At 34.2% G+C, this 20710-nt stretch overlaps 2 protein-coding genes and 3 non-coding genes across 5 annotated transcripts; 3 read left to right on the forward strand and 2 right to left on the reverse strand.

The window, feature by feature from the left end:
• The first annotated feature begins 6191 nt into the window (after window positions 1-6191).
• On the forward strand, window positions 6192-6285 carry LOC112998475 (small nucleolar RNA Z103). Its single transcript, XR_003263578.1, has one exon. It is a non-coding gene; the product is annotated as a small nucleolar RNA Z103 (small nucleolar RNA).
• Window positions 6286-6640: 355 nt separating this feature from the next.
• On the forward strand, window positions 6641-6734 carry LOC112998414 (small nucleolar RNA Z103). The gene has a single exon (XR_003263515.1). It is a non-coding gene; the product is annotated as a small nucleolar RNA Z103 (small nucleolar RNA).
• A 298-nt stretch (window positions 6735-7032) lies between these two features.
• On the forward strand, window positions 7033-7126 carry LOC112998476 (small nucleolar RNA Z103). Its single transcript, XR_003263580.1, has one exon. It is a non-coding gene; the product is annotated as a small nucleolar RNA Z103 (small nucleolar RNA).
• A 5306-nt stretch (window positions 7127-12432) lies between these two features.
• On the reverse strand, window positions 12433-12795 carry LOC102665793 (uncharacterized). Its single transcript, XM_006591722.1, has one exon. It carries the CDS (start codon window positions 12793-12795, stop codon window positions 12433-12435), a length of 363 nt encoding a protein of 120 aa, XP_006591785.1.
• Window positions 12796-18559: 5764 nt separating this feature from the next.
• LOC100796010 (glutathione S-transferase F11-like) lies at window positions 18560-20415 on the reverse strand. The gene is made up of 3 exons (NM_001317546.1): window positions 20269-20415; window positions 19996-20044; window positions 18560-19005 (listed from the first exon to the last, which is right to left on the reverse strand). Exons 1-3 carry the CDS (start codon window positions 20413-20415, stop codon window positions 18560-18562), a joined length of 642 nt encoding a protein of 213 aa, NP_001304475.1.
• Between the last annotated feature and the right edge of the window lie 295 nt (window positions 20416-20710).

Raw genomic sequence — 20710 nt, forward strand, 5'->3', positions numbered from 1 at the left:
CATCAGTTTCTATACCCCTTTTCAAGTGTAAGACCCCTTATGGCTATGAGAGGCTAAACCCTTAGTTAAGATCTGACAAGCCTAAAAAGCTAAAAGATGTATTGTATGCTTCATATCTATCAATGCAAATAGGTGTTTTCTTTCATATTATCCTTTCTTACTTTAATTTCATGTATCATTCATCTTTGCATCATCTTTAGGGGTTAGGTGCTTGACAAAGGGTAATCTTTAATAGGAATACAAGGAAGATCTTACATGCATCAGTTTTAGGGATTAGTCGCTCGACACACGGTAATTTCTAATTAAACTAAAAGAAAGGGATATCTTAATAAAATAATTTCTAGAAAAAGAGTGATTGCATTATGCCCATGCATCAAACATCTTGAATTAGGACTTCATGCATTTTATCTATTGAGTCTTTGCAAAGACATTTGGGAGATAGATAGGTAAAATAGGCTTGTCATCGTGTGACATCAAGGGCAAGTATTCTAATAGATGTGGGTAGGGAAAATTCACCTAATTGGTAGAGAAAAATATAAAACAATACATCTTAGGCAAATAAGGCATGTTAGGTCCTAACATTTCCATCTCATTGAATTCCCTGTTATGTCTTTTGTCTTCTATTAATAGCTATTATTTTATCTCCTATTCTTTTAAACTCATCTTTTATACCTCATCTCATCTTCTATTTTTATAAATTGGAAATTATCCAACACAGGTACAAAATAAAGTCTCTATGGAAATCGACACTTGGACTTCCGAGTCTTTACTACTTGGACATTTTGGTACACTTACCAAATAGCCGACATCGACGTTAACCAATAAACAGTGTCAACTGATGATGGCTTAAAAACATCATCAATTGACGTTGGCCAAAATAACTCTAGATGAGATCAACAAAAAAATAGCTCCTACCGAAGTTGGCCAAAAAAACCTAGTCGTCATCATCCAAAAAATTGTGTTGGATTTTAAAATCTAAACAAATATCCAATCCATATCCAATTAATTGGATTGGATTTAAAATCCAAAAAATTGGATTTGGATATAAAACCAGACCATTTAATTGGATTTAAAGTGGCTTAGATTGGATTGGATATGGATTGGTTTTATATATTTGGATTTTTTTTTTGCACAACCCTAGGTCCCCATACTTAAGGCCCCTTAGAGATGAGAAACTCTCAAGAATATCATTATTCATCTTTAGAGACAGAGATGCAGCAGTGGTGCAATTCAAGATTAAGTTGATGATGGATGAGGGGAAACCAAACTAGGCCAAAGTGTTATGGAGAAAATCCCAATCAACTCTATCATAGACTTTTTCAAAGTCAATTTTGTACATAATAAAGCCTAACTTTTCTTTCTTCTTGTGAATGCTATGAACAATCTCTTGAGCAATAAGGGCATTATCACTCGTATCACGACCCACTATGAAGCTACTCTACCAAGACTAATGAGAGAATTCAAGTGTCTAATTTTGTGAACAAGAACTTTGTATGCAAAAGATGGCTTGTCACATTGATGAGGACATGACCAAGAGCAAGGGCAAGGATCCACTTGAAGGACTTGGAGGACCTAAGACAAGGGCTAGAGCAAGGAAAGCCAAGGAAGCTCTTCAACAAGTGTTGTCCATACTATTTGAATACAAGCCCAAGTTTCAAGGAGTAAAGTCCAAGGTTGTGAGTTGTATCATGGCCCAAATGGAGGAGGACTAAATGACACCACTTTGTCTCAATTTTTAGAGTGTTTAGTTTGTCTAAATAATGGCTCAATCCTTGTAAAGTTGGCTGACCAAAAATATGTTTTGGGTTAATCAATTAAAAGGGCTTTAGTTAGGTTTAGTTCAAGTTGTAATAAGGGCCCAATTGGCAACCTAGGCATCAGCCTTTTGGGAGACCAAATGGTGGCTGACTTGTTGGCTGTTGGGGGTGACTTTTGGTTGCCACAATTTCAGTTACACTCAGCCATTAAGTTTTTTTTAATTCCCTAGGTTAATGGCATTAAGTTATTTTAATTCTAGGTTAGTGGGTCATTACTAAAATCTGCTGTAAAGCTTCTATATAAGCTGAACCATTTTATCAATAAACACAAGTTGAGTTTTATTCAAAAAATTAGAGTTTATCTCTTTTATCTTAGTGAGAGTGATTCTCCTAAATTCTTGAGTGATTCAAGAACACCTTGGCTGTATCAAAGGACTTTCACAACCTTTGTGTGTTGCCCTCGCTGGAAAGAGTGATTCTTTCCTTCCTTTCATCATCACCCTTGTTCTTTCAAACCACAATTCCAGAAAATCCACCTCTGCCCAGAATTATCTCGTGGCCATAACTCCCATTTTACGCACTCAAATTAAGTGATTCTTGAGCCTAAATTGAATTTCAAAACGAGACCTTTCACCTCGTTTTGGAATCACCTCATTTGGAGCCCTGTAGCTTCAGTTATTGTCATTTCTATATTTCTGTCCAGCCACCACTTAACCTACGTTTTACCATCCCATTCATCCATTTTATGCCAAGAACCACCTTATTAAGACCCACGAAATTAGCCACCTTATTTTCCATCCTTTCCTTAATCAATTTCCGCATTTTCCATCAAGGTTTAATCCTAGACGATCCTAAGTCAGCCCTTGTGCCATGTGGGTTCATATCACACATTCAGGATCTGGTTAATGGTAATACTTGTCATCCCATTAAAGTTGCAAAATCTGATCCAACTTTCTCCCACTTTTTTTCACAGATGACTATTTATTGTTCTATGCAGTCAATGCAAAACATGTTAGAGTGGTTAAGAATCCTTTAGACTTCTTCTACAAGGCTTCAGACCTCAAAACTAATGTGCAAAAATCTCATTTTTCTTGTGTCCAAAAACATATCTCAAAGACTTATAAATTTGCATTTATCCTTGGTTTCCATAATACTATGGATATTGGCAAATATTTGGGTTTCCCCATGATCATGCGGAGGGTCAAGAATACCATTTTGCCTTTGTGCTTTATAAAGTGAACTCTCGTTTAGTAGGATGAAAGGAAAAACTACTTAATAGAGCGGGTACAGTCACCCTTTGTAAGTTTGTCCTTAACTCTATTTCTGCCTACATTATGCAAAACCATTGGTTACCTCAACTCTTTGTGATACCCTTGATAATTCTACGAGAAAGTTCATTTGGGGCTCTATATAATCATGGTTAATTGGAAGACCATCACACAAACAAAGAACAATAGAGCCTTGGTGTGAGACAAACTAGGGAGGTTAACATTGTCTTACTAGGATGTTTGGACAATCCTTCACATACCCTTCAAGCCTTGGGTCAAGTTAATAAAGGCAAAGTACTTACACAAAAACTTCATTCTTCACAAAAGAGAATTTCTAGGGTCATCTTGCAATTCGGTCTCTATTGTAAAAGCAATTAAGGAGCTTGAGCCTGGTTTCATATTTTGGGTAGGTAAAGGAGACCTCTCACTTTGGTATGATAGATGGACTACCAAAGGCATTATTTATAAACAACTTGGTGATGTTGAGATTCAATTACAAGATGTTGATCACGCTAAAGGACTTGCAAAATTGTGGTAATTGTAATTGGGATAAGGTATCTCAATCGTTCCTGATTGGCTGAAGGGAGAAGTCCATAGCCTTTTTATTAATTCTAATATTCTAGATGAGATCACATAGGGACATTCCTCTAATGGTGCTTACACTGCCTCTTTTGCAATATGTTAGCTAACTCAAGCTCACTAATCCATTATTAGCTCCATAGGGAGGGATTCTTGGGTGTGGGCTCTTAGGCTCCCAAAAAATATTAAATGCTTTCTTTGGTGGACTAATCATCAAAGTCTCCCACTAAATATTTTTTGCACTAACAAACACATTGCCAATTATTTCTCTTATGGCAGGTGTGGTTATTTGTAGGAGTTTATCCTACATCTTCTTCTTCTTTGCCTGAAGGCTACTCAGATTTGGAATCTTCTCCAGCTTGATGTTCAATTTCATGTTTTAGATGATAATAGCTTGACTTGGCTTCAAAGGAACTTCTTGGTAGACCATAAAGTTCTTTTTGCTATTTCCTGTTTGCACATTTGGAAGGCAAGGAACAACAAAAGTCTTTTTAGATCGTGTCATTCTTGTCATATTAGTGATGAACCAGATCCATAGTTTACTTGAAATAGTTTCTAGGACTTGCGGTAGAGAACATTCGTCAAAAGTAGCAAAGTTTCATCCAATGACAACCACCTCAAATTGGAAAGCACAAACTCAATGTTGATGGCAACTATTTTGGTAATTCGAACAAGGCGGCGTTTGGTGGTCTTATTCGCGACAATCATGGTCCTTGGATCATGGGATTTTATGGATCATGTGGAAGTTCATCCAACAAAAATGCAAAACTTCAAGCTATATATCATGGCATTAGTGTGACTTGGCTTAAAGGAGTTCAACATCTAACTTGTGAATCAGATTCAAAAGTGACTTTTCAACTCATCACAGATGGAGTCATTTCTTCTCATATTTTCTATCTTTTTATTCAAAAGATTAGAAGCTTCCTCCACCTTCACTGGAAGCTCATGTTCAGGCACTCCCATTGTGAAGGGAACACTTGTGCAAATTGGCTCGCCAAAAAAGGAGCTTCAAAGAATGATCATCTCCTTAGTTTGGATACTTGTCCTCCTAAACTGAAACCTATGTTAATGGTTAATGCCCTAAGAACCTTGTTTATTAGGCACAACTAGTCTTTTATTTGCTTACTCTTTCTATTATTGTATTTCTACTACATATATAAAAAAGATAAACAAACAAGTTATTAACAAAGATCACACTCTAGCGATCAAGTCAATGTGAACATAAAATCTTTAATATCTTCATTGTATTGCAAAATATTGCTAAGTGTTTATGAGTGAAAACAAAAGACTTGTATTAAATTTGTATATTCATCTTTTTAAGACAAAAGTGAGTATGTAAGTTTTATCTCCTTAATCATTTCCCTTAAGAAGTGAAGAGACGTTGTGTTCAAAGAATTCTTAAGTTGTAACTTGAAAGTTTGGAAAAAAGTTATCGATAATACTTAAGTTGTTATTTGAAAAGTAATGGTTCTAACACTTGTATAATAGGATGTGTTTGTTTATATTTTATTTTTAAAAATTATTTATAAAATAATTTTAAAAAATGAAGCAAATGTAAAAATCTAAAAAGAATATAGATAACAAAAAAATGAAACTAGAAAACCAAAAAAATATAGAGATATTTTTAGTTTTTAATTTTAAAAACTTAAAAAATATTAATTTTAAAATTAATCTTTTGAAATTATTTTTTTCCAAAAAAAAAATAAAGCTATTTAAAAAACAAGAGCAAACATTTTTTTTGAAACTTTGTGTTTGAAAAAAAAATTTATATATCATTTTTTTATTCAGACCGGTGTGATATGTGGACTGATCCAATAATGAACTAAAATAGGCCCACTGGGTCACCTCCGCTAACCCCTTTCGAAATCTATGAAATCCTAAATTAGGGTTTCTACGGCGCACTCCTCTCATTCATCCCTTTATAAACCCCCTTCATTGTATTTTCATTCAATCGCCACTCTTCTCTCTCTAAAGTCTCAACTTTCAGAGTTTTTAATTTTAGGGTTTGTTTCTGCGTTTTGGGTATGCCTCATTTGTGGCGATTGACGCGTCAATTTACTGATTACCTGTGCTCTGAACCCTGTGGGTACTGTGTATGAGCTGACGCTATAGTAATCCCTTTCTGCAATCTCCTTTGTGCTGTTTTTATATCAGTTTCCATTGCAGAGTAGGAAAATTCTCTGCTGCTTTAAAAAAGTTCTCAAATTTGCTTCTTTTGTTCCTTTTTTTCTATTATTGTTTTTTGGGTTATTGTGATAAGAAGTAGGTTTATGATGCATGCTTTGGTTGTATTTTTAAATTTGAATTTAGGTGTGGATAGTGGTAGAGTTCGAAAAGATGTGATGTCACTTTCCCCATATGGTCAAAGTTGATTCTAACTTTGCTAATCACATAATTCAACCTTCTTTTGGAAGATTGAATTTTCAAAGCCAGAACTCTCCCTACCAACTCAATTTAATGTGTTACAATATTAGAGGTTTAAATTATCAGTTGGATTTATAGGAACATGTAGACTTTGGTTTGATAGTTATTTGTTGGAATTTGGTTTTCTTGTATTATTGTGTCTAGTAGTGGGTTGCATTGCAAGATGGATGTGATGATTATTTCCCCAGATGATCGACGCTGAACATACTGAGCGATTTTTTCTCTTTCGAGAAACCAAGCCAATAAATCTGATCCATTTAAGCATCTTTTTTGTATACACTCTAGAAGGATTCATATAGACTTCGTAATTGGTTATCATCTCTGTTTTGTGGCCAATTGTTTATAACTATTTGAGGAATAGTTTGTAACTTTATTTCAGTTCCACGTCATAGTTTTGTGAATATAAATTTAGGATGGTCCAAGTTGTTCGTTTTAATCCCATTTAGATATGATAATGATTGCAAATTCCAAATATCCCTAACAACTCAATTTAATGTGTTAGAATATATTTTAGAAGTTTTAATTGAAGTTGGATTAATAGGAACATGTGAACTTTGATTTGATTATTGTTTATTAGAATTTGGTGTTTCTAGTAATGGGTTGCATTACGTGATGGATGTGATGATTATTTCCCCAGATGATCGAAGCTGAACATACTGTGCGATTTTTCTCTTTCGAGAAACCAAGCCTAATAAATCTGATCCATCCGTGTAACTTTTTGTATGCACTTTAAGAGGGTTCATATAGTTTTTTGAGTGGGTTAACAACTCTGTTTTATGGCTAATTATTAACAATTCTTCGATTTGAGGATATAATTTTGGGATGACACAAGATGTTGTTGGTCGTTTTAATCACATTTAGATATGATTACAAATTCCAAATATTCCTAGCAACTCAAATTAATGTGTTAGAATATATTTTTAGAGGCTTTAATTTTAAAAATTGTTGGAATTTAGTGTTTGCTATTGGTATTAGTGTGTAGGATTGGTGTTTTGCATTGTAATATGGATGTGATGATTATTTCCCCAGATGAACGACGCTGAACATACGGTGCGATTTTTCTCTTTTGAGAATCCAAGCCAAATAAATCTGATCCATCTATGCATCTTTTTTATATACACTTAATGGGAGGGTTCATATAGATTGTTGAATGTGTTAGATCATCTTTGGTTATGGCCAATTAAAACAATTCGAGGGTTACTATGCATTTTAATTCTGTTCTAGGTAATGAATTTGTGAATAATATAAACTCTTGGTATGATCTGAGTTGTTGGTCGTTTTAATCACATTTAATGTGATTGCAAAGTCTGTAAAAAGATTCATTCTCTACATAAAAAAGGAGAGGAGGTAGAACTGGATTTTTTTTTATTTTATCCAAGTAAATATTTTTATAGTTAAGCTGGAAAAATGAATATTTTATTAAAACATGAATGGGAATTCCAAAAGTTAATTAATTTTAAAAAATGTTGGGAGAAATGAACAAAAGGGTATCTGAATCTGAATATTTGGATATTCCTAGGTGCTATTAGAATTCTCCAGAAAATAAAGAACAGGAGTTTAATGCTTGCGCTGCTTCACATGTGGACTGCAAGTTTGGCTCTTCTGTTACAGCCCTTATACATGCAATGTATCTTATTAGTGGTATGTTCTAAAGTTATGAGACTAAACAGTTCATAGATTTTCATGCTTGTTATGGAAAATTAAAAGTTGATTGGATTTAAATGATAATTTAAATGAAAGTTAAGGAAGAAAACATAATATTGGCCATTTATAGACCATTATACTGACATTGTGTTAAAATTTAACTTTTTTTAATGATGTGTAACATTTAAACCTGATTGTATTCGATGAATATCTTAAATCGAATTTAGAATGATATAAAAAATCAATATAGTTTCTGAATATATAAAAATATGCAATAGGAAATAGGAAATGTAAGTTATTGTCAAATTTATTTTTGAATATTATAACTTGATAAAATAGACTCGGAGGATCAAATTTGTTATATTTTTTTATATTTAAAAATTAAATTTAAATTTTTTTATTTTTTAAGATTAATTTGTTACCATTTTAGGGACTGTTATTATTTTATCGACTAAAATAAATATTTATCCTATATTAAAAGATGTAACTTCATGGTAAGACAAAAAAAAATACAATTCTTTTAGTAGATAATGTCTGAACGAAATTGTCATTGAAAAAAGTTTTGTAAACTAAATTGAAAGTTTGATTACCAATGGAAAAAGAATCCATCCTGCCTCTCTCATCGTCATTGAAAGGGTGTGAGTGAAATTGTTGAATAAGCGAAGTATTTATATCTTACTAAAAGGTTTTGTAAAATTATTGAAATTCATCATAAAAAATAATTCATTGAATTGTTATTTTATTGTAAAAAATTGATTCATTCCAATGGAATCCACCTTCAATAGATGTGGTTGTGAATTCATGCAATCATCGTCCTTGGACATCTTCTTTTGTAGTAAAGGACAATAAAAAAAAGAAAAAGAAAAACATAAAAAGACGTTCCCAAATCATGCTTTCAAATTCAAATAGAATTGAAAATCTTGGAAACCCAAGTTACACATTATTAGAACAAAAGCAAATCTGGTAAAAATGTTTGAATCTCTGCAAATCTGGGTCTTAGGCCTTTGAGTTGGCTTTAATGGAGAAAAAAGGGTTTGAGAAAGCGATGGTGATTTGCAAGATTCAAACCCATTTCACTGCAAATTTGTTTCTAGGGTAGTATGGATCTCATGCTTCCTCTACACTAATTTTTTTCTTGTAATAACAAGGACTTAAAAGCCCAAGAAAAGAACTACATAGGGACTAAGTGAGGGCTATTGCTTCCGGTACCTCCCAAGTTACTTTCTGCACCTCCTTTATGGGAGGTATTGCCCCTCACATTGAACTAAGTTATGCTCTTGTGTGGAAGGATCCATCTGATAAAAATCTCATGCTTCGTGTTGTTTTTTGTTAATAACAGTAAGTAGAAATATTAAAGAATGAAAGGGAGTGTAAAGAAAAAAATTGAGACTGCAAAGATTTGTTTTATTATGATATGAAGCAACGTATTTAAAAACATAGAAAAGATAGTAATTGTTAACAAAAAAGATAACACCACTAACAGATCATGCTTAGAGAATAGGATCAAAACTGTTTTATCCTATCAGTCAACATGACTTTTATTTTTCCTAAAAAATAGCATAACAATCTTATCTATTGTAATTTGTTAGGTAGTTCCAACAGTCAAATCTTAACACTCCTCCTTGACTTTGGAATTGCAAACTCCAAGCTTTTGTCTCAAGTATTCAAATTTGGCTTTTGGAAGTGCCTTGGTCAGAATGTTAGCACTTTGATTCTCTGTTTTGCAGTAGAGTAACTTCAGTTCTCCTTCCCTTTGAACTTCTCTTAGAAGAAAAAGCTTTATCTTGAAATGCTTAGTTTTGCCATGAAACACTGGATCATTAGCAATTGAGATTGCAACCTGGTTGTCCACAAAAATCTGTGTGCTTTCTTCATGTTTCATATGCAAATCTGTCATAATTTTCCTGATCCAAAGAGTTTGATTCATTGCAGCAACAATAGCTACATACTCTGTTTCTGCAGTTGATTGAGCTACAACTTCTTGCTTTTTAGAACACCAAGAAAAGACTCCAGAACCAAAGGAAAAACAATAACCAGAGGTGCTTCTCATGTCATCAATACAACCTGCCTAGTCACTATCAGAATATCCATGGAGCTTAAAATTATGAGAATGAAAGTACATTATACCATAGTCTAAAGTGCCTTTAACATATCTAATAACTCGTTTGGCAGCTTGAAGATGAACTTCACTAGCACAATGCATGAACCTTGAAAGTATACTTACTGCAAACAAAATGTCAGGTCTGGTTGCAGTAAGATATATTAAACAACCAATCAAGCTTCTGTAATGCATTTCGTCAACTTTATCAGCTCCATCATCCTTGCTAAATTTCTCCTTTTGGTTCATTGGAGATGTAGTGCTTTTGCAGTCCTCCATATGAAACTTCTTGAGTATTTCCCTTGCGTACTTCTTTTGGTGAATGAGGATTCCATCATGATCTTGTTTCACCTCCATTCCCAAAAAGAAACTCATCAAGTCAAGATCTGTCATTTCAAATGATTTCAGCTTTAAACTCCTTTATGAGTTTCTCATCACTTCCTGTCACAAGTAAATCATCAACATAGACAGTAATAATGATTAAATTTGCATCTACTAATTTCACATATAATGCAGCCTCACTTGGACTTTTGACAAATCCAAGATCTTGAAGATGATCATCTATCATGTTGTACCAAGCCCTAGGAGCCTATTTAAGACCATATAATTCCTTTTTCAACTTGTAAACTTTTTGCTCTTCTCCTTTGATTTGAAACCCCTCAGGTTGCTCTACATAAATCTCCTCCTACAAGTAACCATTTAGAAAGGTAGATTTTACATCTAAATGATAAACTTTCCACCTTTTATGTGCAGTTAAGGCAAGTAGCATTCTAATTGTATCAAGACGTGCAACTGGAGCAAAGGTTTCTGAAAAATCCATTCCAAACACCTGAGCATAGCCTTTCACCACCAACCTGGCCTTGTATTTATTTACAGAACCATCTGGATTAAGTTTGGTTCTATAAACCCATTTTACCCCTATAGGTTGTTTGTGTTGAGGTCTGTCCACTGGCTCCCACGTGTAATTTTTTTCGATCATCTTCAACTCTTCCTTCATAGCATTTATCCACATGTCATCCTTTTCAGCTTCTTCAAATTCTGTAGGTTCTAGGACAACTACATTACTCTTTTGATAAATCTCAAATAAAGATCTTGTACCTCTGACAGGAATGTCATCTACATCATCATCAAGGAGCTGTGGGATTTCTGGCAGCTGCTTCCTTATTGACTCATTCCAACTCCATTGTTGATCTTCCATAAATTTGACATCTCTACTCACAAGAATTTTCCCATTTTGAGGTTGGAAAATTCTGTAAGCTTTGGAGGTGTTGCTGTATCCAATGAAAACTCCGGGTTCTGCCTTTTTATCAAGTTTGTCCCTTTTAACCTGTGGAACATAAGAGAAACAAACACAACCAAAGATTTTTAGATTTTGTAAATCTGGTTTGTAACCAAACCAGCCTTCAAATGGAGTTTTTTTGTGCAGAACTCTTGTAGGTAGTCTATTCAGCAAAAATACTACAGTGTTTGCAGCCTCCGCCCATAGTTCCTTTGGCAACTCCTTTTCATGCAACATGCACCTTGTTATCTCCATGATACTTTTATTTTTTCTCTCACTCACACCATTTTGTTGTGGGGTGTAAGGTATGGTGAGTTGGTGCTCAATGCCAGCTTCTTCACAAAATTTATCAAAAACATCATTTCTGTATTCCTTCCCGTTGTCAGACCTTATTGTTTACAACCTGCAATCACTTTGATTCTCCACCAATGCTTTAAATTTCCAGAAAATATTAGTAACCTCAGTCTTGGATTTAAAGAAATAAATCCAACAAAATCTAGTATAATCACCAATAAATGTAATATAGTATTTATTACCATTTAAAGATGATACTCTCTGAGGTCCCCCAACATCTATGTGAACTAATTGCAGCTTTTGAGTTGCTCTCCAAGTTGATTGAGGAAATGGTTTTCTGACTAGCTCACCATATTGGCAAGCCACGCAATCGGCTAACTTGTCTTCAAGCATTGACACACCTTTCACCAAGGCATGTTTTTGCATGTATAAAAGTTCAGCAAGATGGAAGTGTCCGAGCCTTTTGTGCCATAGTTCAACATTGGTGGTCATGCTTGAAAAAGCTATTTGCTTTTCCTCCATTAGATTTAAAGCATAGCTTTTAGCTCTCATTTTCACCCTGAATACGTCTTTTCCTTTTGCATCTTTGATCAAGCACCAATTTTCTTCAAATATAACTTTGAAGCCTTTCTCTACAAGCTGAGCAACACTAAGTAGATTTTGATCAATGTCAGGTACATATAAGACATCAGAGATATATTTCAAACCTGTCAAGCTTTCAATAGCAACAGTCCCTTTTCCCTTGACTGAGATGAAATCACCATTTCCAATTTTTACTTTGGAAACAATGGTTTTGTCAAGTTCTTTAAAGAGGTTCAGGTCATTGGTCATATGGTTTGTGCAGCCGCTGTCTATTAACCATGAATCACTGGAACTATTGCTTGTGGCAAAGCATGTTGCGACAAAAAGTTGCTCATCTTCTCGTTCCTCCACAACCACCTTTGCTTCCTCTGATTTGGACTTGCATATTCGCTCTACATGTCCCATATTGCCACACTTTCTGCACTTGACATCTGGCCTCCACCAACATTTTCTTTCAGGATGATTTGTCTTTTTGCAATGCGGACAAGGAGGAAAGGTCTCACCTTGCTACTTGTTGGAGCCTTCTGGTTTTTTGTTCCTCCATTTGTTGTTCTTCTTGTCTTTGCCACCTCTTGAATTTTGTGCTTTCGTATGAAACGCACCTTGTACCACCTCCTCTTGTCTCATCATTCTTCTCTGCTCCTGGGCTTGTAGAGCATTTATGAGTTCTCCCAAGGTGATGGTTGACAGGTCTTTAGACTCCTCCAATGCTGATATCTTCGATTCATACTTCTCGGGTATAGTGACCAGGATTTTTTGCACTATTCTTTCATCAGGAAATTCCTTCCCAAGAAGCCTTACTCTATTTGCTATGCCTAACAGTCGGTCAGCGTAGCCTTTAATTATTTCAGTCTCTTTCATGCTCTGCATCTCGAATTCTCTGCCCAAGTTGAGTACTTGCATGCCTTTGGTTCTTTCACAGCCTTGATATTCTGATATGAGATAATCCCAAATCTATTTGGCAGACTTGAAGTTCATAATTCTTGTAAAAATAATTTTTGACACAGCAGAGAAAATGCAATTTTTAGCCTTAGCCTTTTTGGTCTTCCTTTCTCTGTGATTCTTCATCTGAGCCACCGTTGGATCTAAAGGTAGTTCAGGAACATCATAGTTTTCTTCTACTGCCTCCCAAAGATCCAAAGCTTCAAGATGAGCGGTCATCCTTGCAGCCCATAATTCGTACTCCTCACCATCAAAAATTGGTGGTGAACCTGTTGTGTATGATGTTTCTCCCTCCATTGCGATTTCTCTCAACTCACAGATCCCTTAAAGATAAGAGCTCTAGATACAAATTTGTTGTTTTTTGTTAATAACAGTAAGCAGAAATATTAAAGAATGAAAGGGAGCGTAAAGAAAGAAATTGAGACTACAAAGGCTTGTTTTATTCTGATATGAAACAACATATTTAAAAACATGAAAAATATAGTAACTGCTAACAAAAAGATAACACCACTGACAGATCATGCCTAGAGAATAGGATCAAAACTGCTTTATCCTATCAGTCAACATGACTTTTATTTTTCCTAAAAAATAGCATAAAAATCTTATCTACTATAATTTGTTAGGCAGTTCCAACAGTCAAATCTTAACACTTCGATTTAGACAAAACAAGTTGGTGAGTTGGGCCTTGAGCTTCTTTGATAATTCATCCAGCATTTCAGAATAGCCTCCTAAGACTTAAAATGTTTTACAAAACATTGATCATACACATGCTTGTTTCTCCACAACCAACGAGAGAATGACAAGCAACAACCCAAATAGCAATCCAAATATCAGAGGATTCCCTCCACAAAGAATTAATCAAATTTAGAGTAACAAAAGAAGCTTTATAATTGGCATTGATTAAGTGTAACCAACTCCTCATTTTCCAGCACAAGAATTAAGAATCCAATGATAGCCACTATAAACACTAAAGTTTCCTGACCTGTCTTCATGCCAAAGGGGTTCATCATCTTCTGCAATTCGCCTTGGAGGAAGGATGACATTAATGCATTCAATGGTTTCTGAGGGGAGAAACTTTTTTAGATGAGAGAGGTTTCACTTTTCCTCTACATCCTCTTCCAATCATTACTTTAATAAAAATATTTTTATTCTATTTCACTCTACCATAAGTAATTTGGACCCTAGTCCAATTACTAAATACCTTTGTTGCTTTTCCTAAAATAGTCATTAGATGACTAGCCACTTGTATGGCCCTGGTTAAATTGTTTTTTTTTTTTTTAAATCTCAACTTTTTAATTTGATATACTTTATCCACAATTTTTTAGAAACTTGTTAATTTTATTCTCCTATCATTTATTTGTTAATAAGTATAAAAGTTGAAGTAAGATTTTCTAAAAAAATAAAAATAAAATTTTAAAAATAAATTAAAAATAAATTTTAAATTTTGGCCAAAAAATAAAAAATTACATATAAAAAGCACAATTTTATTAAGAGTAAAATTCATAAATTTTTTAAAAATTGAGAATATAACAGGTTATTTTTAGCTATGAAGTGGTTCACCTAACCTTAACCTATGAATGAAGTCAGATATTTTTTATTCTCAATTTTAGCTTTAGCCTTCTTATACCCTAATAACCCTGGTTGAAGCTATCAGCCATGGCTGAATCATTCCTCTTCAGCAAAGCTTGCTTCTGGAGCTTATGAATAAGCTTCTCAGGTGCTGGGTTTATACCATCATCTGCAAGAGTTTAAACAGACACTCTCATTACTCAAGGCTGTGCTGTTGGATGCAGAGAAAAAGCAGGAGCAGAACCATGAGCTATGCGAATAGCTGAAGCAGATCAAGTGTGTCTTCTATGATGCCTAAGCTGTGCTGGTTGAATTTGAATCTGAAACACTGCTAAAGGAAGTGGTCAGAGCTCATGGTACCATAAAAACAAAGGTAGGTCGCTTCTTCTCAAGTTCTAATCCACTTGTTTTTCGTTATAGAATGGCTAAACAAATTAGAGACTAGACAAGGTTGCAGCTGATAGGCAAAAGTTTGTGCATAGAAGGGAGATGACGCATTCCTATGTGACTGATTCAGATGTCACAGGAAGGGAACAAGACAAAGGAGAGATCATAAAGCTCTTGAATCAGCAAGATCCCAATGATGATTGTAATAGTCTCTATGTTATCCCCATTGTGGGAATGGAAGGCTTGGGAAAGTCCACTCTTGCAAAGTTTGTGTTCAATGATAAGAGGATTCATGAGTGTTTCCCTTTGAAGATGTGGGTGTGTGTTTCTGAAGACTTCGACATTAAGCAACTGGTTATTAAAATCATCAACTCTGCTAATGATTCTGCTTTTCTTGCTGATGCTCCTGATCCCCAACTGAATTTTAACATATTGGATATAGAGCAGCTGCAAAAGCAATTGAGAAACAAACTTGCTGGTCGAGAATTCTTACTTTTCTTGGATGATGTGTGGAATGAGAACCATGTTAAATAGGGTTGAGTTGAGAGATTTAATACAAATAGGTGCTAATGGAAGTAAAATTCTTGTGACTACACATAATCATTTTGTTGCTTCCATGATGGGGACCGTTCCCTCCCATATTTTAGAAGGCCTTCCTTTGGAGGATTCATTGTGGCATCTTGTCAAATGGGCATTTAAAGAGAAAGAAGAAGAAGAAAAGTATCCTCATTTGATAAATATTGGCAAAGAAATTGTGAAAAAATGCAGTGGCATTCCATTTTCAGTGAGAACGTTAGGGAGTTTGCTATTTTCAAAATTTGAGGCAAATGAGTGGGAATATGTGAGAAACAATGAAGTTTGGAATTTTCAACCGGAAAAGATGACATTTTACCAGCACTTTAAGCTACAATCTCTTGCCTATTTAATGTAACCTTTCCCGGGTCACTCAGATTCTTCCTTACATCATCAGAAAAGGATAGGACACAGTTAGATGTTACCAATCAGTATTTGCATGAACTGGTGTCAAGATCTTTTATTCAAGATTTTGTCAACTATGGCATTTCCTATTTATTTAAAATACATGATTTGGTGCATGATCTTCCCCTGTATCTTATAAAAGTTAAGTGTCTACTTGTAAATTTCCACATTCAAAGTATACCCGAGAATGTTCAACACCTATCTTTTGTCGAAGAAGATTTGCATGGCAAATCATTCACTGCAAAATCAGTAGGTATGAGAACCATTTTATTTCCTAACAATGGTGTGGGAGCCAACAGTGAATGATTTGCCAAGATTTTCTTTACATTGATTTTGATGTACAAATACTTGTAGATTTTGGATTTAAGTGATTCTACATTTGAAACTTTGCCTCGTTTCATTGGAAAGTTAAAACACTTAAGATATCTCAATCTTTGTAATAATAAGAAAATTAAGAGACTTCCTAATTCCATTTGTAAGCTCCAAAATTTACAAATTCTGTCTTTACGTGGAAGCATGGAGCTTGAAGCATTGTCCAAAGGTCTAAAAAGCTTGATCAGTCTCTATAATTTTGGGATAACCACAAAGCAAGCTGTTTTGCCTGAGAACAAGATTGCAAACTTGAGTTCTCTTCAATATTTGACAATTGAATGTTGTGACAAAGTGGAGTCTTTATTCTTAGGGGTAGAACTCCCTATTCTTAAAGCATTGGATGTTAGTAGCTGTAACAGATTATAGTCTTTGCCACTTGACAGTAAACATTTTCCTGCATTAGAGTATTTGAGAGTTGACAACTGTGACAAGTTGGAATTATCCAATGGCCATGAAGATCAAAATTTCAACTTAAGGCTGAAAACAATAATGTTTTATTCTTCTCCACAGCTAGTGAATTTGCCTCATTGGCTTCAAGGATCTGTCAACACATTAGTATCCTTGATGCTAGACAACTGCGATAATCTTGAGGTGCTTCCAGATTGGCTGCCAAAGCTAACTTGTCTGAAAGTACGTTATGTCGCAGATTGTCCCAAGTTGCAGTCTCTTCCATATGGCATCCATTGCGTCAGTGCCCTTGAACACTTGGAAATTGCAGATTGTCCTGAGTTATGCAGAAAATACAAGCCACGAGCTGGAGAGTGTTGGAACCAAATATCACACATCAAAAAGATTAGGACTGTTGAACGGAATATCTGAAAGAAGAGTTAGTGGAAGAGGAAGAAGAATTTGAGGAAGTGGAAAGCCAATAATAAGGCTGATATATGTTGAAGGCCATTCTCTTTTGGGTTTCCATAATGCAGGTTGGAGTTCTTGAGTACTCTACTCTGTTAATGTTTTTTGAGGTATGTCCTTGATAATTATGTCAATTCTCAAGTGATTGCACTATGGATGTTTGTTTTATGTAGACCTGTATGGTGATGTGTCTTTTATCTTCCTCTTTTTATTTTGATTAAAACTGTTATCTTGATAACATTGCAAACTCCAAATAAAGTTATTCAGTTTTTTGTTAGAATGGATAAAAGAACAAAGGGGTATCTGACACTAAAATGACATAATATATCTCATTTTTGCAATTTTTTCACTCTAGAGAAACCAAGCCAATTAAATCTGATCCATTTTTTATGTTTTTTTTTTCGCCTCCTATGTTGGTATATATTTTTGCAAGGGTAGCATCTGTCTATTCTATAGCCAATACATTTATGGAGGATTTTGGCAAATTTGGACTTTTTGCCCAGGCCTAAGATTGAGGGGATGATCAAAGATGTATATACTCTTAGGATAATCAAAGATATATTTGTCGTCTTAATCACAATGAGATATCATTGGAAATTCCAAATGAAGCTATTCAATCTCTCTTTTTAGTTAAGTGGGAGAAATGAACAGAGGGTATCTGACACTAAAATGACATTCAAATATTCTCGTTTGCATCTAGAATTCTCCAGATAACAAAGAACATATGTTAAAACCATATTGGTGCTCTCCTTAATAATAATATGCCTATACAGATTTTAGCTTATTGTATATGGAAATATATCAGCCAAATATTTCTTTCAACTGAATTGCTGCAACAGGTGGGTCATCTTGCTAAAAGTGTAATTGTTACAAGAGAAACAGAGAAACCCAAACTTGCAAGTTGCAAGTGTAAACCATCTGAACATAAGCATTTACGCATGCAATACATCTCAAGTTCTCAACCACATTTTCAGAATACACTTTCTTAGCATGACATTACTTCAGTTTTTTCCAGTAAAATATTATCTTCTACATTTGAAAAAATAACACAAAGTAGTCTCGAAATTGTATTGGTATAATGTATTTATGCAGCCTTTTGTATAAATAAAGAATGAGGATTATAATAATACATCCAAACACCTTTTATTAGTGTATACATTCAGCTCTTTCAATAAATAAAGAAAAGATACAAATGGACTAATTTTTTTGAGATATGTAACTTGCAACAAAATGGTGCATACTGATGTTATTTCATAATGAAGTTATAAATTATTGAAGAAGTTCTGAATATATAAACTTTCAACTTTTTATTCTTGACCATTCAATAAGCTGCATAAGAAATTATTTTTCTCCACGCCATGAATTTGCAGCCTAAACTGAAACAGATGTTTTGAATTTTCGTAATAATAAAACATGACACACACCCATTATTTAATCATTATTTGCCACACACCCATTTCATACACTAGGAAGCCAAAAAGAAAAAAAAATATGTAAAAATAACAATCATAATTCTCAGTCACTCTCTTAATTAATGAACCAAATCCTTTAACTTCTTCCAAGCTGGCCTACTTGAAATTTTCTCCCACCAAGCACTCACATTCTTCCTCTCAGTGACCAAGTGCCCCAATTTGGCTTCCTCAATGAGGTGTCCAAGCCCTGGAAGGTGGCTAAGATCAGCCAAAGTGAAGTTATCTCCAGCAAGATATGTGCTTTGAGAGAGCCTACTTTCATACACATCAAGCACCTTTTTTAGATCTTGCTCACATTTGTGTGCCAAGGCCAGGTCCCCAGGCTTACCCATCTTTGGTAGGATCACAAGCTGAAACATGATATTGAAGCACAAATTGTTGAAGTTGTGTGCCTCTACTTCAAGCCACTGCTCCACTAGGGCCCTCTCCTCTAAGGTTTTACCCAATAGGTCAGGGCCACGGTCTGCAAATTTTGATGCATAGTACCTTATAATAGCCCTGGATTCTGTATAATAAATAAGATTAAAAAAAATCACATTAAAAATCTGTAGAGATGAAAGTAATAAAAAGAAAATAAATTGGGATAAAAATTTTGAATTAAAATAAAGTGTAATAATATGAATTTCATATTATTTTACTTTTTTTTTTATTTCCCTCTTTATCTTTAAACGAACACAACTTAATTGGATCCCTCAGAACAGCCTAACGTTGTTGGATGACTATATATGTGAAGGCAACAAAATGATCGTACATCAGTTTCACATACTCACCAAAAGAAATCACGTCCAAAGGAAAAATAAAATAAAACAAAACAAAAAGAATAGAGAAAAAAAGTGAGGTATATTAATATAATTATTGTTAATAGAAAACTTAAATTGGTAAAGATATAAGGTAAAAATATATATTGAGTTCTCATGTCCTCGACCAAATTATAATAATACTTGAACCGTTCTCATCTTATAAGTTTAGAGATAATAGTGTTTTAGATCTCACTCTCGTATGTATTTTTACGAGATTAAATTAGATCTTGAATTCAAATTCTAAGATTATTGAATATATAATGAAAAAAAAGGAGCGAAATAAAATAAGAAATGTTGTGAAGTTAAATATATTGAAATAAATAACTTCATTGCTTTTCTATTTAGATATTTTACTCATTCTGATCAAATTGAAGGGAAGAAAAGGCCTGGTGAAAATTAAATGGAATAAGAAAATTTTATTATAATAATTAAATTAGGATTCTGTACAGACGTACAGTGATTTTTTAGCCCATTAAAACAATCAATTTAATGACACTTTGTATAATTAATGACTAAATTTAAAGATTAAAATGAGTTATTTCTTTAGATGATAAACGTAAGAATTCACTCTTAAAATTTATATCTTAATGGAAGAGAAAAAACATTAAATTTTGAAGAACATTAAAAAGCGAGCGAGTAACAGAAATTAGCTAAAGCCAAAAACATTTTCATTTTTTGGTGCTTTAATTTCTTACCGAAGAGCCTAAAATCACCATCCTCCACAGCTGGAACTTGACCAAAGGGCTGCAAAAAATGTAAATCCCCTTAGTTATCAAGAGCAAGAGTAGGTCAATTCGTTACACATAATAATTACATGAAAAAATCCCTTGAAATTCCACAAAGTATAAACACAGAAACTAATGACAAAAGGTAAGACATAATTCATTTATTGAATTGAAACTTTGTGTGTGTGCCTAGGAAATCTTAGAACTTAATTAACCAAATTATTCAAGGTAGGTTGAGTCCACCTGTCTGAGAAGAAATTCAGGTTTCTTATGCTCTCCTAGATCAAGATCAACATGCACAAGTTCAAACTCTACTCCTTTCTCTAAGAGGCAAACCAACACCCTTTGAGGACAGGCTGCACTTGCTGGACCATACACCTTCACCACCATATTTCTCTGCCTAATTAATTATACTTTGTTGTAATAATTGAAGTTGGTGCTAAAAAATAGAGTGATTTTGGTTTTGGCATATTAATTAATCGGGTGCTGCCACTGCTGAATATATATAGCGGAAAGGAGAAGTACGTATTGCTAGAAATGCCTTCTACACTTAACTGTCCAGTGTTCACCAACCGCATGGTGCAACCAGCAGGCAGCATGGGGGTTGCCACGTGATGAATTCTTCGTCTCCCTGTTCATTTTAGGCAATCTTGTTTCACCTCCCGACTTTACACTCTCTCTTGAG

Source organism: Glycine max, chromosome 11 (assembly GCF_000004515.6).
Source record: "Glycine max cultivar Williams 82 chromosome 11, Glycine_max_v4.0, whole genome shotgun sequence".
NCBI lineage: Eukaryota > Viridiplantae > Streptophyta > Magnoliopsida > Fabales > Fabaceae > Glycine > Glycine max.

Coding starts and splice junctions, on each gene's coding strand:
- LOC102665793 (XM_006591722.1), bottom strand. CDS start 12,795: ATGCAGAGCATGAAAGAGACTGAAATAATTAAAGGCTACGCTGACCGA.
- LOC100796010 (NM_001317546.1), bottom strand. CDS start 20,415: ATGGTGGTGAAGGTGTATGGTCCAGCAAGTGCAGCCTGTCCTCAAAGG. Junction 20,045..20,268: donor CTGAATTTCTTCTCAGACAG/GTGGACTCAACC, acceptor CATTTTTTGCAG/CCCTTTGGTCAAGTTCCAGC. Junction 19,006..19,995: donor TGGTGATTTTAGGCTCTTCG/GTAAGAAATTAA, acceptor TTTATTATACAG/AATCCAGGGCTATTATAAGG.